At 42.2% G+C, this 14,404-nt stretch overlaps 1 protein-coding gene across 1 annotated transcript in view; it reads left to right on the top strand.

Moving 5' to 3' along the window:
• SCFD2 (sec1 family domain containing 2) overlaps positions 1-14,404 on the top strand; it is a 148,299-nt gene that overhangs the window by 6,143 nt on the left and 127,752 nt on the right. The window contains exon 3 of the mRNA XM_081926560.1: positions 12,558-12,685. Coding sequence (XP_081782686.1) covers positions 12,558-12,685 — 128 coding nt within the window. The remainder of the gene's footprint in view (positions 1-12,557; positions 12,686-14,404) is intronic.

Here is a 14,404-nt window from a genome sequence, read left to right as displayed (position 1 = left end):
ACACGATAGAAAGACATTTGACTTTACAATTGGGTATAACAGGGACAATACAGATTTAGCAACAGTTAAAAATATACAATTTAAATCTTAATCACTAAAATATAACCTAAAATTGTTGACAATATAAAATTTTCAAGCTTATATACTATAATTGTTTGACATCCGCATGAAAACTATTTAGAAGTTTACATTTTTATGACAGAAATTAAAATTGGGGAGGGGGAGGCACAGGTATCCTGTGTCATACCATAGAAGCTTTACAATATATATTAGAATAGATTATTGATACAAACTGTATGAATTGTTTTGATGGATGTAGTTTAAACCCAGAGGAAACAAGAGGATAAGGAAGCAGTCTGTGTGTCTTGTAGCAAATGATAGCTCTTTCCAAATAGAAAAATATTCAGATGGAAGCAAATTCTATTCATTCTGTAGCATCAGATTTTTTGTCTTATATACAGTAAATGGGTGAGTGAATGAAAATGACCTAAATATATTTTGAGCTGCCTTATTTAAATCTACTCCATATAGATATGAACGAAGTGTTCTCCATGCACCAGGAAGCGTCCTCTGAGTAACTAGCTGCCACATCTGCAAAAATGGACTTGGCTGTGGTTACAATCCCTGAATGTAGATTCAGCTGTCAGCACCTTGTTATTGACTCCTCTTCCATCAGCCTTTTCTTTTCTTTTCCTATTAAGTAACTGTTTGCACTTTTAAAGCACAAAAGAAGCATGTTTTAAAACCGTTACGTATCTAATGAATTGTCAAGGAACAGACGTGCTATAAAGATCAGAACTTTTAAAAAGCGTAATGTGACAGACAATTCTTCAGTGTATGCATTTAATGTATTAATGTATTTTTTTATAGGACACCTAAGAACTAACAGTTCAGGAACAAGTGAGTTTGTGAATCTGAAGGATCACTGCTCAGATTCCATTAACCCACCATGCTTGGGGAAGACAGTGCAAGGATTCCTGCTAGCACAAAGGGGATTCCCTACCCTCCCCCCCAAAAAAATTAGAATTACGGTATACATCATTTTAGGAATTTGCCACCTAGTGGCAGGCAAGTGGAGCTGTATATTTTAAAACCTTCCTTGCTTTATCTGCCTAATCCTACCTTATTTTCTGCAACTTGAAAGACTTTGAAGCCAATATGGGCATAGTGTACTGACTTGCTGCTTAGTAAACTGAACAGCGGCATCAAATGTTTCAGAGAGATCTGACAGGAATGTACTGCAGGCCTTAGGTGGCAGATGCTGAGGTGATGACAATGGTCCTCACTGTTCCTCCTGAGCTCCTCCCAGCCATTTCCCTTAGCGGGATATCAGAGCTTTATGTGCTACACAGCCTTTCATCCCCCTTGAAATTGCCCTGCTGGCATCAGATGCTACCATATTTTTGGTGTTGAAGTGAAATTAACAATCAGCTTCTGGTCATGGAATGAGGGAGGCACCATCTTGAGATAGCAAAATACATTTTGTTGGCCCTAATGGTGCCTTTAGTCTTGTAAAGAGAGGAGAGAATAAACATGACATAGATAAATTGGATATTAATCTCATGTTTCTTGTTTGGTGTGCAAGCTAGGTTTTGGGTCTGAAAAAGCTGAAGGCTACAGAATGAAATGAATTGCGCTATCAGTTATATTTCCTGGATTAGCAACAATAAAAATCCTACGCTAGCCCTATGAAGCTTGGTGTTGCAGGATGTAATAAATAAAGATGGAATGTTTTTCCTTTGTAAACATTTTATTTTCTAGACAGCTGGATTGCATTGCGCACATCCAGGGACTAAGTGTATCAAGTTATTTGTTATCACAGACACTCAAATATGCCTTAAAACATTATCTGGTATTCTAAATCCAAAGAACATATTGTGATTTATTTTTTTGTCAGAACATTTTGTGTGTGTGCGTTTCTCTGTTCCGTTTAGATAACATTAAATAGAAAAAAACTGAGGATTGAGATGTTTGCCCTCTTCTACAAGTTTACAAGATGTTGGGATGCAGGAAATGTTTGCTACATGCTTAAGATATGGGTTTACTTTTGTGGGTTTGGCAAGTAAAAATACTGCTTTGAAAAAATTAGTTGACCGCAGCAGGCAAGCTTGTGCTCATTTTATCCCATTAAACATCCCCAGCTGTATGTTGTGCACCTAGTCACATTTACAGTTTTTCCAGGATGCACAACTCTATTGACATGTTTGCTTATCTCTTGTGCGTAAATACCATAGCTCATATTTTTTATAATTGAAATACAATTTGCCGTCTTCTGGCTCACTATTTTCACAAAAACAAACTAGAATAGAAAGCAGACCAAAATCCCCTTCTATTTGCCAGGAGGTGATGGGACCAGTGGCCATGATGTTCGTTTTTTTTTATTGTTGAGCTTCAGGCCATATTTTGCGCTCTACTCTTTCACCCTCATTAAAAGGTTCTTTAATTCCTCCTCACTTTCTGCCATCAAGGTTGTGTCATCTGCATATCTGAGGTTGTTGATATTTCTTCCAGCAATCTTAATTCCGGCTTGGGATTTATCCAGCCCAGCCTTTTGCATGATGAATTTGGGTAGGCTATGGGTGATCACAAATGTTAACGTGGCTACCAAGACCACTCATAATGTGTAGACCCTTGGGAATTGCACACAGATGAGTCTACATTCCACTAGCAGCAGAAACATAACAGGAGAAATTGTGTGCTTTGTCAATGTTTGATTGCTACTCTGGTGTTCATTTAAAAAGATGTTTTCCAATATCTTTCGCACTTCTCCAAAACAGACTTTTGTTTGGGAAACTGACTTTTGCCATCAGTTGAATAAAACAATGCTTCCTCCCCCCTCAAACGTGCAAATCATTGTTGCCACTTGAATCTGGAAGAACTCCAGGAATGTTATAGCCTTGGGATATTCCCAGATGTTTTCAATTGGAAACCCACTGTCTCCACACACCATGCCTCTGAAAACATATGTCTAAACCACTTTATCCATTTGCACCAAAAGAAGTGTTCTCTTACAGGAGAAATTGAGGCCACTGAATTTCTTAAGGCCAAGTGATGTATCCAGTTTCTGTTTATTGATGAGCAATCTAGTAACTAGTGAAGGCTTTCCTTAAAACTGTCAGTCTAAAATTAATCACTTTCTAATTGCTTTTGCATATATAAAGAAGCAATAAAAGCATCATGGATTTTTACCCTGTACCTATTCCTTTGTAGCTATGAAGGAAAAGGAATTGCTGTTGACTAGTATTTATATTCCCATTTGTACCATAATTTATCCATCTTGTTTCCCCCCCCAAAAAATAGACAAACATAATATTAACTTTAAGGAAAAGGGTCAGAAAATGGCTTCCTACATACAAACGCTGATTTGCAATGAATTGATCTTCTTTGTAAGGGTCTTTTTTTTGTATGAAGGTCCCCAAATCGTACCACCCTTAAGAAATCATACATTATTTGGAATGCAAAACACATTAGTGGTAAATAATGTCATCTGAAACAATATTTTAAAAGCAGTCCTGCAGTCCTGACCTGATATATGTGATGTTTTTAGCTTGAAAATCTTATTTTCTCTCAAAGAATTAACAAGAAAAAATTAAATATAGGCACTTTTTAATCTTAAATATTGTTATAGAAATGGAGGGGGAAAGGGATCCCTCTAAACACTAGGAACAAATAAATACTAGGATTTTGATTGGGGATGGACTAAAACATGGGTAGGCAAACTAAGGCCCGGGAGCCGGATCCGGCCCAATTGCCTTATAAATCTGGCCTGCGGACAGTCCGGGCATCAGTGTGTTTTTACATGAGTAGAATGTTTGCCTTTATTTAAAATGCATCCCTGGGTTATTTGTGGGGCATAGGAATTCATTCTTCTCCCCCCAAATATAGTCTGCCCCCGCACAAGGTCTGAGGGACAGTGGACTGGCCCCCTGCTGAAAAAGTTTGCTGACGCCTGGACTAAAACATAAACTGCAGGGCTGTGGCAAACAGGGAATTTCTTTTTTTTTTCTTTTTTAGATTCCCAATTATATATATATATTTTTATAAAATTTTTATTGAGTTTTCACATTTTTATAGACAAACACACACACAAATACAAAACAAAACATATATAATTTCATCTCTTACTTTCTTTACCCTCTTTCATTGACTTCCCCACATCTCCCCTTCCCACATCCCAATTTCATTAATTAATTCAGCAATTTATTTCCTCTTCTCTCTATTATATTATTATTATCTGTTCTTAATATTTAACACTTTTTATTAGGCTCAATTTTACTTATCCAATTTTTACACATTAGCTCCTTTCTCTAAGGTCGACCTAAATTCTCTCCCACGAATTCCTCCCTTTTTATATTAAACAAAAACATATCCAAATTCAAAAATCATAAATCATAAATTTTTACTATTCTGCTCTCCCCCTCCCTCCCTGACCCGGTTTCTGTCCCTTCCCAGATCAATATCCTAAAAAGACAGTTTTAGCCCGGATTTCTCACATCCGAGGCTCTTAGGCCCCAGTTAGTCTCTCTCCGTCGGTTTTGTTGCTTGTTGGCCTTCAATTCTCGAAGAGGTTGTGTCCCAAGCTCCCTATTCTTTCCTTCCTCCAAATCAGTCAGTAGCAATTGCTGCCAAGGATCTGCCAGTCTCCCATACTCAAACTTGAAGAAGCAGTCCCAATCATACTTGTTTGTTCTTTTGTATTCCAGTATTTCAGATATTCCAGGGGCTTCTTCCTTTGTCTTTCTCTCCTTTTGCAGATTTATAATCCACTGGTCGTCTTCTTTAATTCCTTTGTTTCCTGAAGCTGCAGGCTTTTGATTAATACTTTCCATCTGAACTTCCTCTCCTTCTTCTTCTTCTTTTCCCCCCATTTCCAAAGCTGTCTCTTCTGTTTCAGCTGCCGGGTTTTTTCCCACCCACTTTATGTCATCAGCAGAGTTGCTCAATTTAAAGTTCAAGGTCGTAAGTTGTTTGTTCATATCCGCACTCTGCTCTTGTAAGATTCCCACGAGAAAGAACATCCTTTCTATCTCTGCCAGTAATTTTCCTTCTGCAGCCATTGCAATATCTTTTGTTCCCTCCAGGGGGATTACCAGTCCAATAGTTCTTTTCCAACAATCCGTTACTTTGTTATTCAAAATTACTTTGTTTCCAATCAGTTCAGTTTCAATGTACCACCTTTAATCCAAAAAAAAAAAATTAAATATCACAGTTCCAGACTTTAACCGCCCGTTTGACAGCTCTTTTGACAGCTGTCAAACTTTTTACTCTTTTTCCTCGGGCTCACTCGCAGGGCGCTCCCGGGTCCAAAAAAAGGGGGGGGGATTACACAAAAGCTTCTAAAATTCCTCTCTCCTCTCCAGCACAATAACTTTTTAATCCAATTCGTGCAAGTTGTCTGTCTAAGCACAAAAGTCTTTCCACCTTAGTGCTCCTCTCCTTGCTTTAAATCTTTTTGTGGGGGGGGGAGTGTGGACTTCCTTTTAACACATCCCCCGATCGTACTCCAATCAATGGTAAAACTTTAGTGTCGAAATTTCATTTTACTCACGGGTTCTTTGTTTCAGTCCAAATTTCAGGAAGAAAGACAGCGCTCTCCGGCCATGGCTCGCGGCTTCGCTCCACTGAGGTAGCGGTCTACTCTCAGCACCACGCCACTCTCCGGTCCTCTCCGTAGCCTTTAAAAAGGCTCTTCGGGGGTCGGGGAGGGCGCTTAAGGTGCCCGCCGAGTCACCAAGTCCGCAGGCTTCCGTGCCTGCGGTTTCTGAGGGTCCCCGTGTCGCCGGCACGGCAAGACCCGTCCTCAGCAGAGCCGATTCCCTCCGGAGCTCAGAGGGAATCCGCCATTAGCCGTTCACGCTATCCCGGAAGTCCGCAAACAGGGAATTTCTGGCCTACCTATTGCAAATCAGTTTGGCTGGCTGAGGGAAGGGCAGGCCTGTTAGCATTACAATGGAGAGCCATTGAGGGTTAGCAACTCCTTGCCCCAGCTGTGACCAGAGACTAGAGATTTGGAAGGTTGCCAGGGTAGCTGCTCTGGGGGAGGGCAAGGGGCTTCTGGGCCATGCTGTAGGATCTGGACTCCCTTCCATGCAGACTGAAGGTATAAATATGTGAATAAACCATATTTCTTAAAGCATGACAGTCTCCGTCATGTCTTCCATTCTCCAAAGGGACACAGACCCTGTTTGTGCTCCTGTGACCCCATGCGCTCTGGCCACTGCTTGGCAGAGAGAGGGGGCAGGTCCAGGCTTTTGTAACAATATATCTGTGCCAAAACTTATCTTGGTGCACAGCCAGTTCCCATAACGCCATCTCCCGAACTAGAAAAATATTTCAAATTACTAGGACCTAGGACTGAGCATGTCTCTCATATTCATTATTATCAATGTCATATTTATAGGCTCTGGACAGCCCAATGTCTGGGATTCCTCTCACCCTGGAAATATCTGTACGCATACAGGATGCATATAGTCTGCCTTTATTGCACATAAATTTAGATGTACTGGTTAAACAGCAAAATAGTTACATCTGGTCAGTCATGCAGGCTTATAAACAGTTGTCCTGGTCACGAGTGATGAGTTAAAAATTGCCTTCAGATGATTAGGCAAGGAACAATGTTTCCTTTCTGTTCATTTAGGCCTCAGATAACTAGCTGTGGTATGTGTAGGCAGGTGAACTTAACTGAAAAGCTGAGGTGATTAATTGCTATCTATGGCTGGGAATTTTGAAAAAGCAGGCAGTGAATAGAACAAAATTTTCCTTACATTTTGTTGTTGGTATCCATCTGTCTTGAGACACTGTGAAGTTTGCCTCCTCTTCGGTCAAGGAAGGTTTAGCATTTGCCTTCAGACCAGCCCGGGGATGAATGAGTTATTCATGCAGAGAAAAGTGTGTGTAACATCTGACTGGGGCACTGAATATTCTGTAGTTGTTGATGCCATGATAGTTTTATGCCTCAGATTATGCCAGCAGTGGACTAATTTGAGTACTTGATCTTTGGATGTGGCAGTTTCGTTTCATAGATGCAAAAAGTAGGTTGGGGGGGCGCTGATACTATTTCTCTGCTTCTAGGGCTATATATCTCTAAGCTTTTTGGCATCTGAATCAAATAATAATCTCTAACTTTTGAGTATTTGCCAAGACACACAGTTAAATTGAGTCTAGAGCAGATTACGCCATCAAAGTGGCTTGAGGAGTTGGAAAGAAATTGAGGAATAAGCTTACATTGCTCAAGAAAATGCTTACGTTCTTTAATGTTGACTGTCTGGCTTTTAAAATATGCAACTGCATGTTTTGCTTTGAAAAATTATGGGAATTTTAAATGCCATTAATCCAAATGAGGATAATGGTCTGTGACTAGGAAGCTGGGAATTGTTTGCTGTATCAGATTGTACTTATTAGTCTAAGTGGGAGCAGTATTGTTGCATATTTTCAATCTGTTGTTCCTTGTGAAGGAGTTGCTTTGTATGTGAGAATTTTCTACATGAGTATATTTCTCAAACTGGATACCAGCATAGGCCATAACCGTAAAAGTCTATACAAGTTAGTAAAAAGGTAAAGGTAAAGGTACCCCTGCCCGTACGGGCCAGTCTTGACAGACTCTGGGGTTGTGCGCCCATCTCACTTAAGAGGCCAGGGGCCAGCGCTGTCCGGAGACACTTCCGGGTCACGTGGCCAGTGTGACATCGCTGCTCTGGCGAGCCAGAGCTGCACACGGAAACGCCGTTTACCTTCCCGCTGGTAAGCGGTCCCTATTTATCTACTTGCACCCGGAGGTGCTTTCGAACTGCTAGGTTGGCAGGCGCTGGGACCGAGCAGCGGGAGCGCACCCCGCAGCAGGGATTCGAACCGCCGACCTTTCGATCAGCAAGTCCTAGGCGCTGAGGCTTTAACCCACAGCGCCACCTGTGTCGTTAGTAGCCCTCAGCAAATGTCACTACCCTGTTTTCCCACACATTCAAGAACCTGAAAGGGAAGGCCTGTTATCATTTATTTATCCTACCTTTATTGACTGCAGGTATTCTTGTCAAATATGCTCGATAAATTATAGGCATGCTAAGGCATTTCCCTGAATGCATGATCTCTGTATCCATGGTCAAGGGCAGGGGTGTGCATGATCAGTGCCATCCCCATACTGAATGCAGTGGTTCTGCAGGGGCACCGACTCATGCTCTCTTGAATGTGGTGGAACTGTCCCTGAGATTGGAGACACTTATCAAACAAGGTCTCCAACCACTTGAGCAGGCATGAATAGAAGCCGCCACAAACCAACCCCACATAACACTGGGAAGTTCAGGAGGGAAGCAATGTGTGAGCGGGCATTGGGGGGACTTTGGTGCATGCTTCCTGCCACACTTTGAGTGTTGCAAATAACTGAGCACATCTGAAAAGTACCAGCTGGCCAGTATTAGAAACTCAGATTTGGCTAGGCGCCAAATGGCTCCTTGAGTTACAGTTGCCAAAACAGAATGCCTAGTTGCCATTTTTGGGCCAGGTGGCTTGAAAAATCATACTTAATCTGACTTTTTGGTTCTTGAAATTCATTCTAATTGTCCAAATAAAGAATAGAATAGAATAGAATAGAATAGAATAGAATAGAATAGAATAGAATAGAATAGAATTCTGTTCTGTAGGATAGAGTTCTACAGAATGTATGTACAGTGTGTAAAAACAGTCAAGATCCAAGGATCTCCAGGTATTCACCTCCAGATGGTGGAGACACCAGACGCCTTCTTGACTTGATCGCAAGTGGCCTATAGGCAGGTATAAAATTTGCCTGATACCTGGCAACTTTTGAACGCTGCAGCTGACATACTGCTTTCCACTTTTCCCAAGGGCTGCTGCTTTGGTCTTCCTCTCCCCTTGAAGACCTTCTTAGTTTCTGCTTTTAGTGACTTCATCTTTAAGGTGTTGGCTCCTTCATCGTCAGCTGCCTTCTGCCAAAGGGATTTCTCAGGTCCTAGCCTCTCTCTGGACTTCTGTCACTTTAGTCCTGGCTGCTACTATTGCTGCTGCTTTCCACACCACATTCTTTGCCTTGCTTCTTCAGAGTCTCGTCTTTCATTTCTCAAAGGTTCTCTTCTCAGGCTCTTAAACAGCGCTGAGCCTACCTTTCCGTTCTCTCCTGTTGGAACTCTCCAGCCAATTACAGTGGTACATCGGGTTACATACGCTTCAGGTTACATATGCTTCAGGTTACAGACTCTGCTAACCCAGAAATAGTGCTTCAGGTTAAGAATTTGCTTCAGGATGAGAACAGAAATCATGCTCCGGTGGTGCGACAGCAGCAGGAGGCCCCATTAGCTAAAGTGGCGCTTCAGGTTAAGAACAGTTTCAGGTTAGGAAGGGACCTCCGGAACGAATTAAGTACTTAACCCGAGGTACCACTGTACCAGGCTCTCAGTGAAATTCTGAATTTTGATTGGCCTGTAGTTATGAACCACTATGTTTGAATGGAATGCTCAGTAAAGGACCCATCACTTTTTGAATAAACTGAAGCGTATAAAAGCTATGTCCTCCACTTAACTATTATAACTGTAACTTCACAAATTAAATGATAATACTTTTTTTGACACATTGTAAACTGACCCTAACGCAATGTATCTCTCTGGCTTCAGTTAGGCATGAAACACCAGTTTTGTCCCACTACACACAGTTAACAATCTAAATTGGTATTAAAGATAGCTCAGTCAGTAGAGCACGAGATCCTTAATCCCAAAGTCATGGGTTCAAGCTCCACGTTGGGTGAAAGATTCCTGCATTGCAGGGGGTTGGACTGGCACCTTCCAGATCCACAATCCTATGACTCTGTGACAACATTGATACAGTTTCTAAACAGGGCCCTGTATCTCTCTTTCTCCAGAACCACTGCCTACTTTACATTTCATTGGACCACATTGGACCACAGCTTCTGCATTAAAACAGAGCTGCATTTTATCTTGAGATTAGCATTTCCTGTTAGCTCCCGGCAAACTCCAACTGGCATTTGTTTGAAACCAGGATATATGCATGCTTAATGTTTCATTTCAGACAGAAGTCATGTTGGCAGTGGACATGATTTCAAACTCAGACCAAGCTGTAAACTGATACAGCATCTCTGTCTGCAATAAAATAAAACAAAATCCTTAAAATCTTGAACTATTCAGCATTGTTTACTCAGGATGTGACTTTAGGAGGAGTCCCTTTCTCAGGAGCCTGCCTGGGGATTTTGGAGATCACTCTGAAACATGATCTTTGAATGCTTTGTGAGTTGTCCTATCATATTTACTTGGAACCGAAGAGATGGAGGAAAGCCTATTACGAAGCCAAGCTTTCTCGGGTGTCAGAATTACAGGCAATCTTATCGAGCAAAGAGTGCTTGTGCCCTGTAGCAAAAGTTGTGAGTCTAGTAATCCACACACGGCTTTCAAAGGTGCTTGCTTGACAAATAGTCATTATGGGTAACTCTGATAGTGTCAGTATCCTGTTTCAGGGCATTGGAGGCTGAATCCACGTTGTCAAAACTGCATGTACTGTCCATCTGTTTTGGGGGCTCTGCATACTCTCACCATTGTTAGAAACTGGCATATATAAGCTAATTGCCAAATGGCACCTCAACCCTGGGTTACAGTCGCTACAATGGAATGTCAAGGCGCCATCCCCGCATGAAGCTTATTGTTATTATTATTTATTTCATTTCTATGCTGCTTTATATTTTAAAGGGGGGGGGGTTCAAAACAGTTTACATTTAAACATCAAATGAACGAATATAAGGTCATGCACGCTTTCTCTTTGAGTTGTCTCCAAAACTCATAAAAGCCCTGGTCCCAGTCGTGTGAATGCCAGTTTTTCTTGGTCAAGGTACCATGTATGCACTCTGAATAAGCTCAGGCACATATTTATTTATTCACATTTTCCATGTCTGCGTTAGGGCCTTCAGAACAGACCCTAGAGCTGAGATTTGAAGAACATGGGGAAGCAAGCAGTATTTGTGCAGAACCTCATCACTTTGATCATGTTGAGAAATCTGATGAATGGTAGTGTGGACTCTAGCTCAGTTGTATTAGCAGTCTAGCAGCAGTATCCTGCATGGAGTGTGTGGCTGCTGTTGCCTGCAGAGGTTCCCTACTTTACAGGGCATATTAGTAGACAACCCTCATGGTACGAAGATGTGTTAGGAGTGCCAGGTCCAAATCTGAAAGCTAAGTCCATCATTAGAAAGCATTGTGGTGGGAGGGCAGGAGTCTCAATTAAATACTCTCTTTAGCTACAAATTTTATTTTTGTCCAAAGCCATTTGTTTAGATACTATTCCTGGTGCTATCATATCACTTGGCTAGACAGCTGAATCTGTGTATAGAAATAAGTGTGTAGAAACAGTGTGTATCTCCTTTCCCCCATCTTTTGCAAGCGGTAATAAGTCTACAAAACATCCACTTTTGATAGTGCAAGTCTTCAAATGTGCCAGTTTGTCATATTTTCTACTTTGCTTTTAAACAGAGTCTGCTATTCTCAACATATTTTTAAACAATTCCCAGTCGCCTTGCAAAGCAAACCTACAACTTTGGGAAGAAATTGGCTTGTAAAGAAACAAAAGCCGGGGAAGGAAATCATTGCCCTCCAGGACTTTTTAAATCTATATTAGCATGACTTGACAATAAACGTTTGTCTCTGCCAAGGAGCTTTCTCGTGGGTATTGAGTTTTCTTTCTTTTTCTTTTAAAAGTTATAGTTCCATGTGATCACAATTAATATTGACATATTTGAGATATAGAGCACTTTTGTACGCCACTCAAGATTGACCCTGCATAAAGTTATGCCTTCATATATAACAAAAAATCTATATCCTCATGCAACCCCCATTGGAGGATTTGTAGTGCCTCAACACAGTCCTGGATTTGCATGAAGTCAGGGGCAGGCAGGGGAGCAAATGAGAAGACATGTTGCACAGCAGCAGTGGCTGTGACATAGGACGTTTTCCCAACTCCTTTATTGCTGTACTGAAACCTTGTCTGAAACCACTGCTTGTCCCTCACTTGTTGTACTTCAGTGAGCTTTATGAATGAGGTGAGATTTAATGCAACACCTCCCATCTCAGCCAAATCCACTTTCCATCAGTGGCCATATGAACGTTTGCTTAATATTCTGCCTGTATCAATGGCTTCACAAAGCCCACCGTTACTTCTGAACCTGGCGAACAGCTTTTCGTTTCAAAAGTATAGTACATTTCAGAAGAAAGTCTGTTATACTGAAACTGTTGCTGTTTTTGTCGCCATCAATATTCTCAGTAGCTTTGGTTGTTTGCGCAAGCCACTGCTGAACTATTCTCGTAATAATTTTGTGGTAACAGAATCAATTAAATGGATAACCTCTGGTTAATATAACAAGTTACCAAATCAGCCCATGTATTCTTAGTTTGAAGAGAGAGCAACCTTTTCTGAAAAAGTTGAGCTTTTTTCCGTACTTGAAAGTAAATAGGCTATCCACATTGTAGAAATCACTAAGCTCCAGTCTGTTTGCTTGATTCTTAACAGATGTTTGGTGTAAACCTGGGTGCTTTTTTCCCCTTTTTTATATATAGTGATCCAGCTGCTAAATCTCTGTGGGAGTCCTTGATGAATTTCAAGCAGAAAGAAGCTGTGATGGAAGTCAGGAGACACCTAGTGGAAGCTGCAAGCCGAGAAAATTTGCCAATCAAGATGAGCATGGGTAAGTAAGCCTTGGAGCAGGCCTGTGTGTACTCTTAATCTGCGTCCAGCCGTTTAATCAGTGTAGCTATTTCTCAGACGCTGATCATTCTGAAATCATTTGTCTTTAAATAAATCTGAGGTTGTTAACTGCGGTTTGGTGACGAGCCATGTGTTTTAGCAATCAGTTTTTTTGGAGCTTGGTGGGTTATCAATCAGTGTTTTGAAATGGATTCAAAATGTTACGCGGTTGTAGCCTGACTTACAGGCTGATAATACACTCATAAAAATATACAGTCACCTCTTGCCTTTAATGCTTTGAAGTATGAGCCTGGAGACAGAAGGGGTTAGTCAGAGCCTTGTTCCTGTGCCCAAAAACCTGCAGTTTTCTCGGTTTCCACTTACGGCTGTGACACAGCTCTCGTCTCATTCTGTACAGTGGTAAAGGTAAAGGGACCCCTGACCATTAGGTCCAGTCGTGGCTGACTCTGGGGTCGCGGCGCTCATCTCGCTTTATTGGCCGAGGGAGCTGGCGTACAGCTTCCGGGTCATGTGGCCAGCATGACTAAACCGCTTCTGGCGAACCAGAGCAACGCACATAACGCTGTTTACCTTCCCGCCAGAGCAGTACCTATTTATCTACTTGCACTTTGACGTGCTTTCGAATTGCTAGGTTGGCAGGAGCAGGGACCAAGCAACAGGAGCTCACCCCGTCACAGGGATTCGAACCGCCAACTTTCTGATTGGCATGTTGGTGGCTCTGTGGTTTAACCTGCAGTGCCACCCACGTCCCACCTGTACAGTGGTACCTCAGGTTAAGTACTTAATTCATTCCGGAGGTCCGTTCTTAAGCTGAAACTGTTCTTAACCTGAAGCACCACTTTAGCTGGAGGTTGGAGGATGGATGGCGGCTAACAAATTGAGGTTGAATCCTGACAAGACAGAAGTACTGTTTTGGGGGGACAGGAGGCGGGCAGGTGTGGAGGATTCCCTGGTCCTGAATGGGGTAACTGTGCCCCTGAAGGACCAGGTGCGCAGCCTGGGAGTCATTTTGGACTCACAGCTGTCCATGGAGGCACAGGTCAAATCTGTGTCCAGGGCAGCTGTTTACCAGCTCCATCTGGTACGCAGGCTGAGACCTTATCTGCCTCGCCAGAGTGGTGCATGCTCTGGTTATCTCCAGCTTGGACTACTGCAATGCGCTCTACGTGGGGCTACCTTTGAAGGTGACCCGGAAACTACAACTAATCCAGAATGCGGCAGCTAGACTGGTGACTGGGAGCGGCCGCCGAGAACATATAACACCGGTCTTGAAAGACCTACATTGGCTCCCAGTACGTTTCCGAGCACAATTCAAAGTGTTGGTGCTGACCTTTAAAGCCCTAAACGGCCTCGGTCCAGTATATCTGAGGAGTGTCTCCACCCCCATCGTTCTGCCCGGACACTGAGGTCCAGCACCAAGGGCCTTCTGGCGGTTCCCTCACTGCGAGAAGCCAAGTTACAGGGAACCAGGCAGAGGGCCTTCTCGGTAGTGGCGCTCTCACTGTGGAATGCCCTCTCACCAGATGTCAAAGAGAACAACAACTACCAGACTTTAAGAAGATATCTGAAGGCGGCCCTGTTTAGGGAGGCTTTTAATGTTTGATGTAGTACAGTATTTTAATTTTTTTTTTTTTTTGAAGCTGCCCAGAGTGGCTGGGGAAGCCTAGCCAGATGGGCGGGGTATAAATAAATAAATAAT

Source organism: Podarcis melisellensis (assembly GCF_964234715.1).
Source record: "Podarcis melisellensis genome assembly, chromosome: 9".
Classification (NCBI taxonomy): domain Eukaryota; kingdom Metazoa; phylum Chordata; class Lepidosauria; order Squamata; family Lacertidae; genus Podarcis; species Podarcis melisellensis.
Note: the sequence above shows the minus strand (reverse complement) of the source record. Positions and strands in the feature narration are given on the sequence as shown.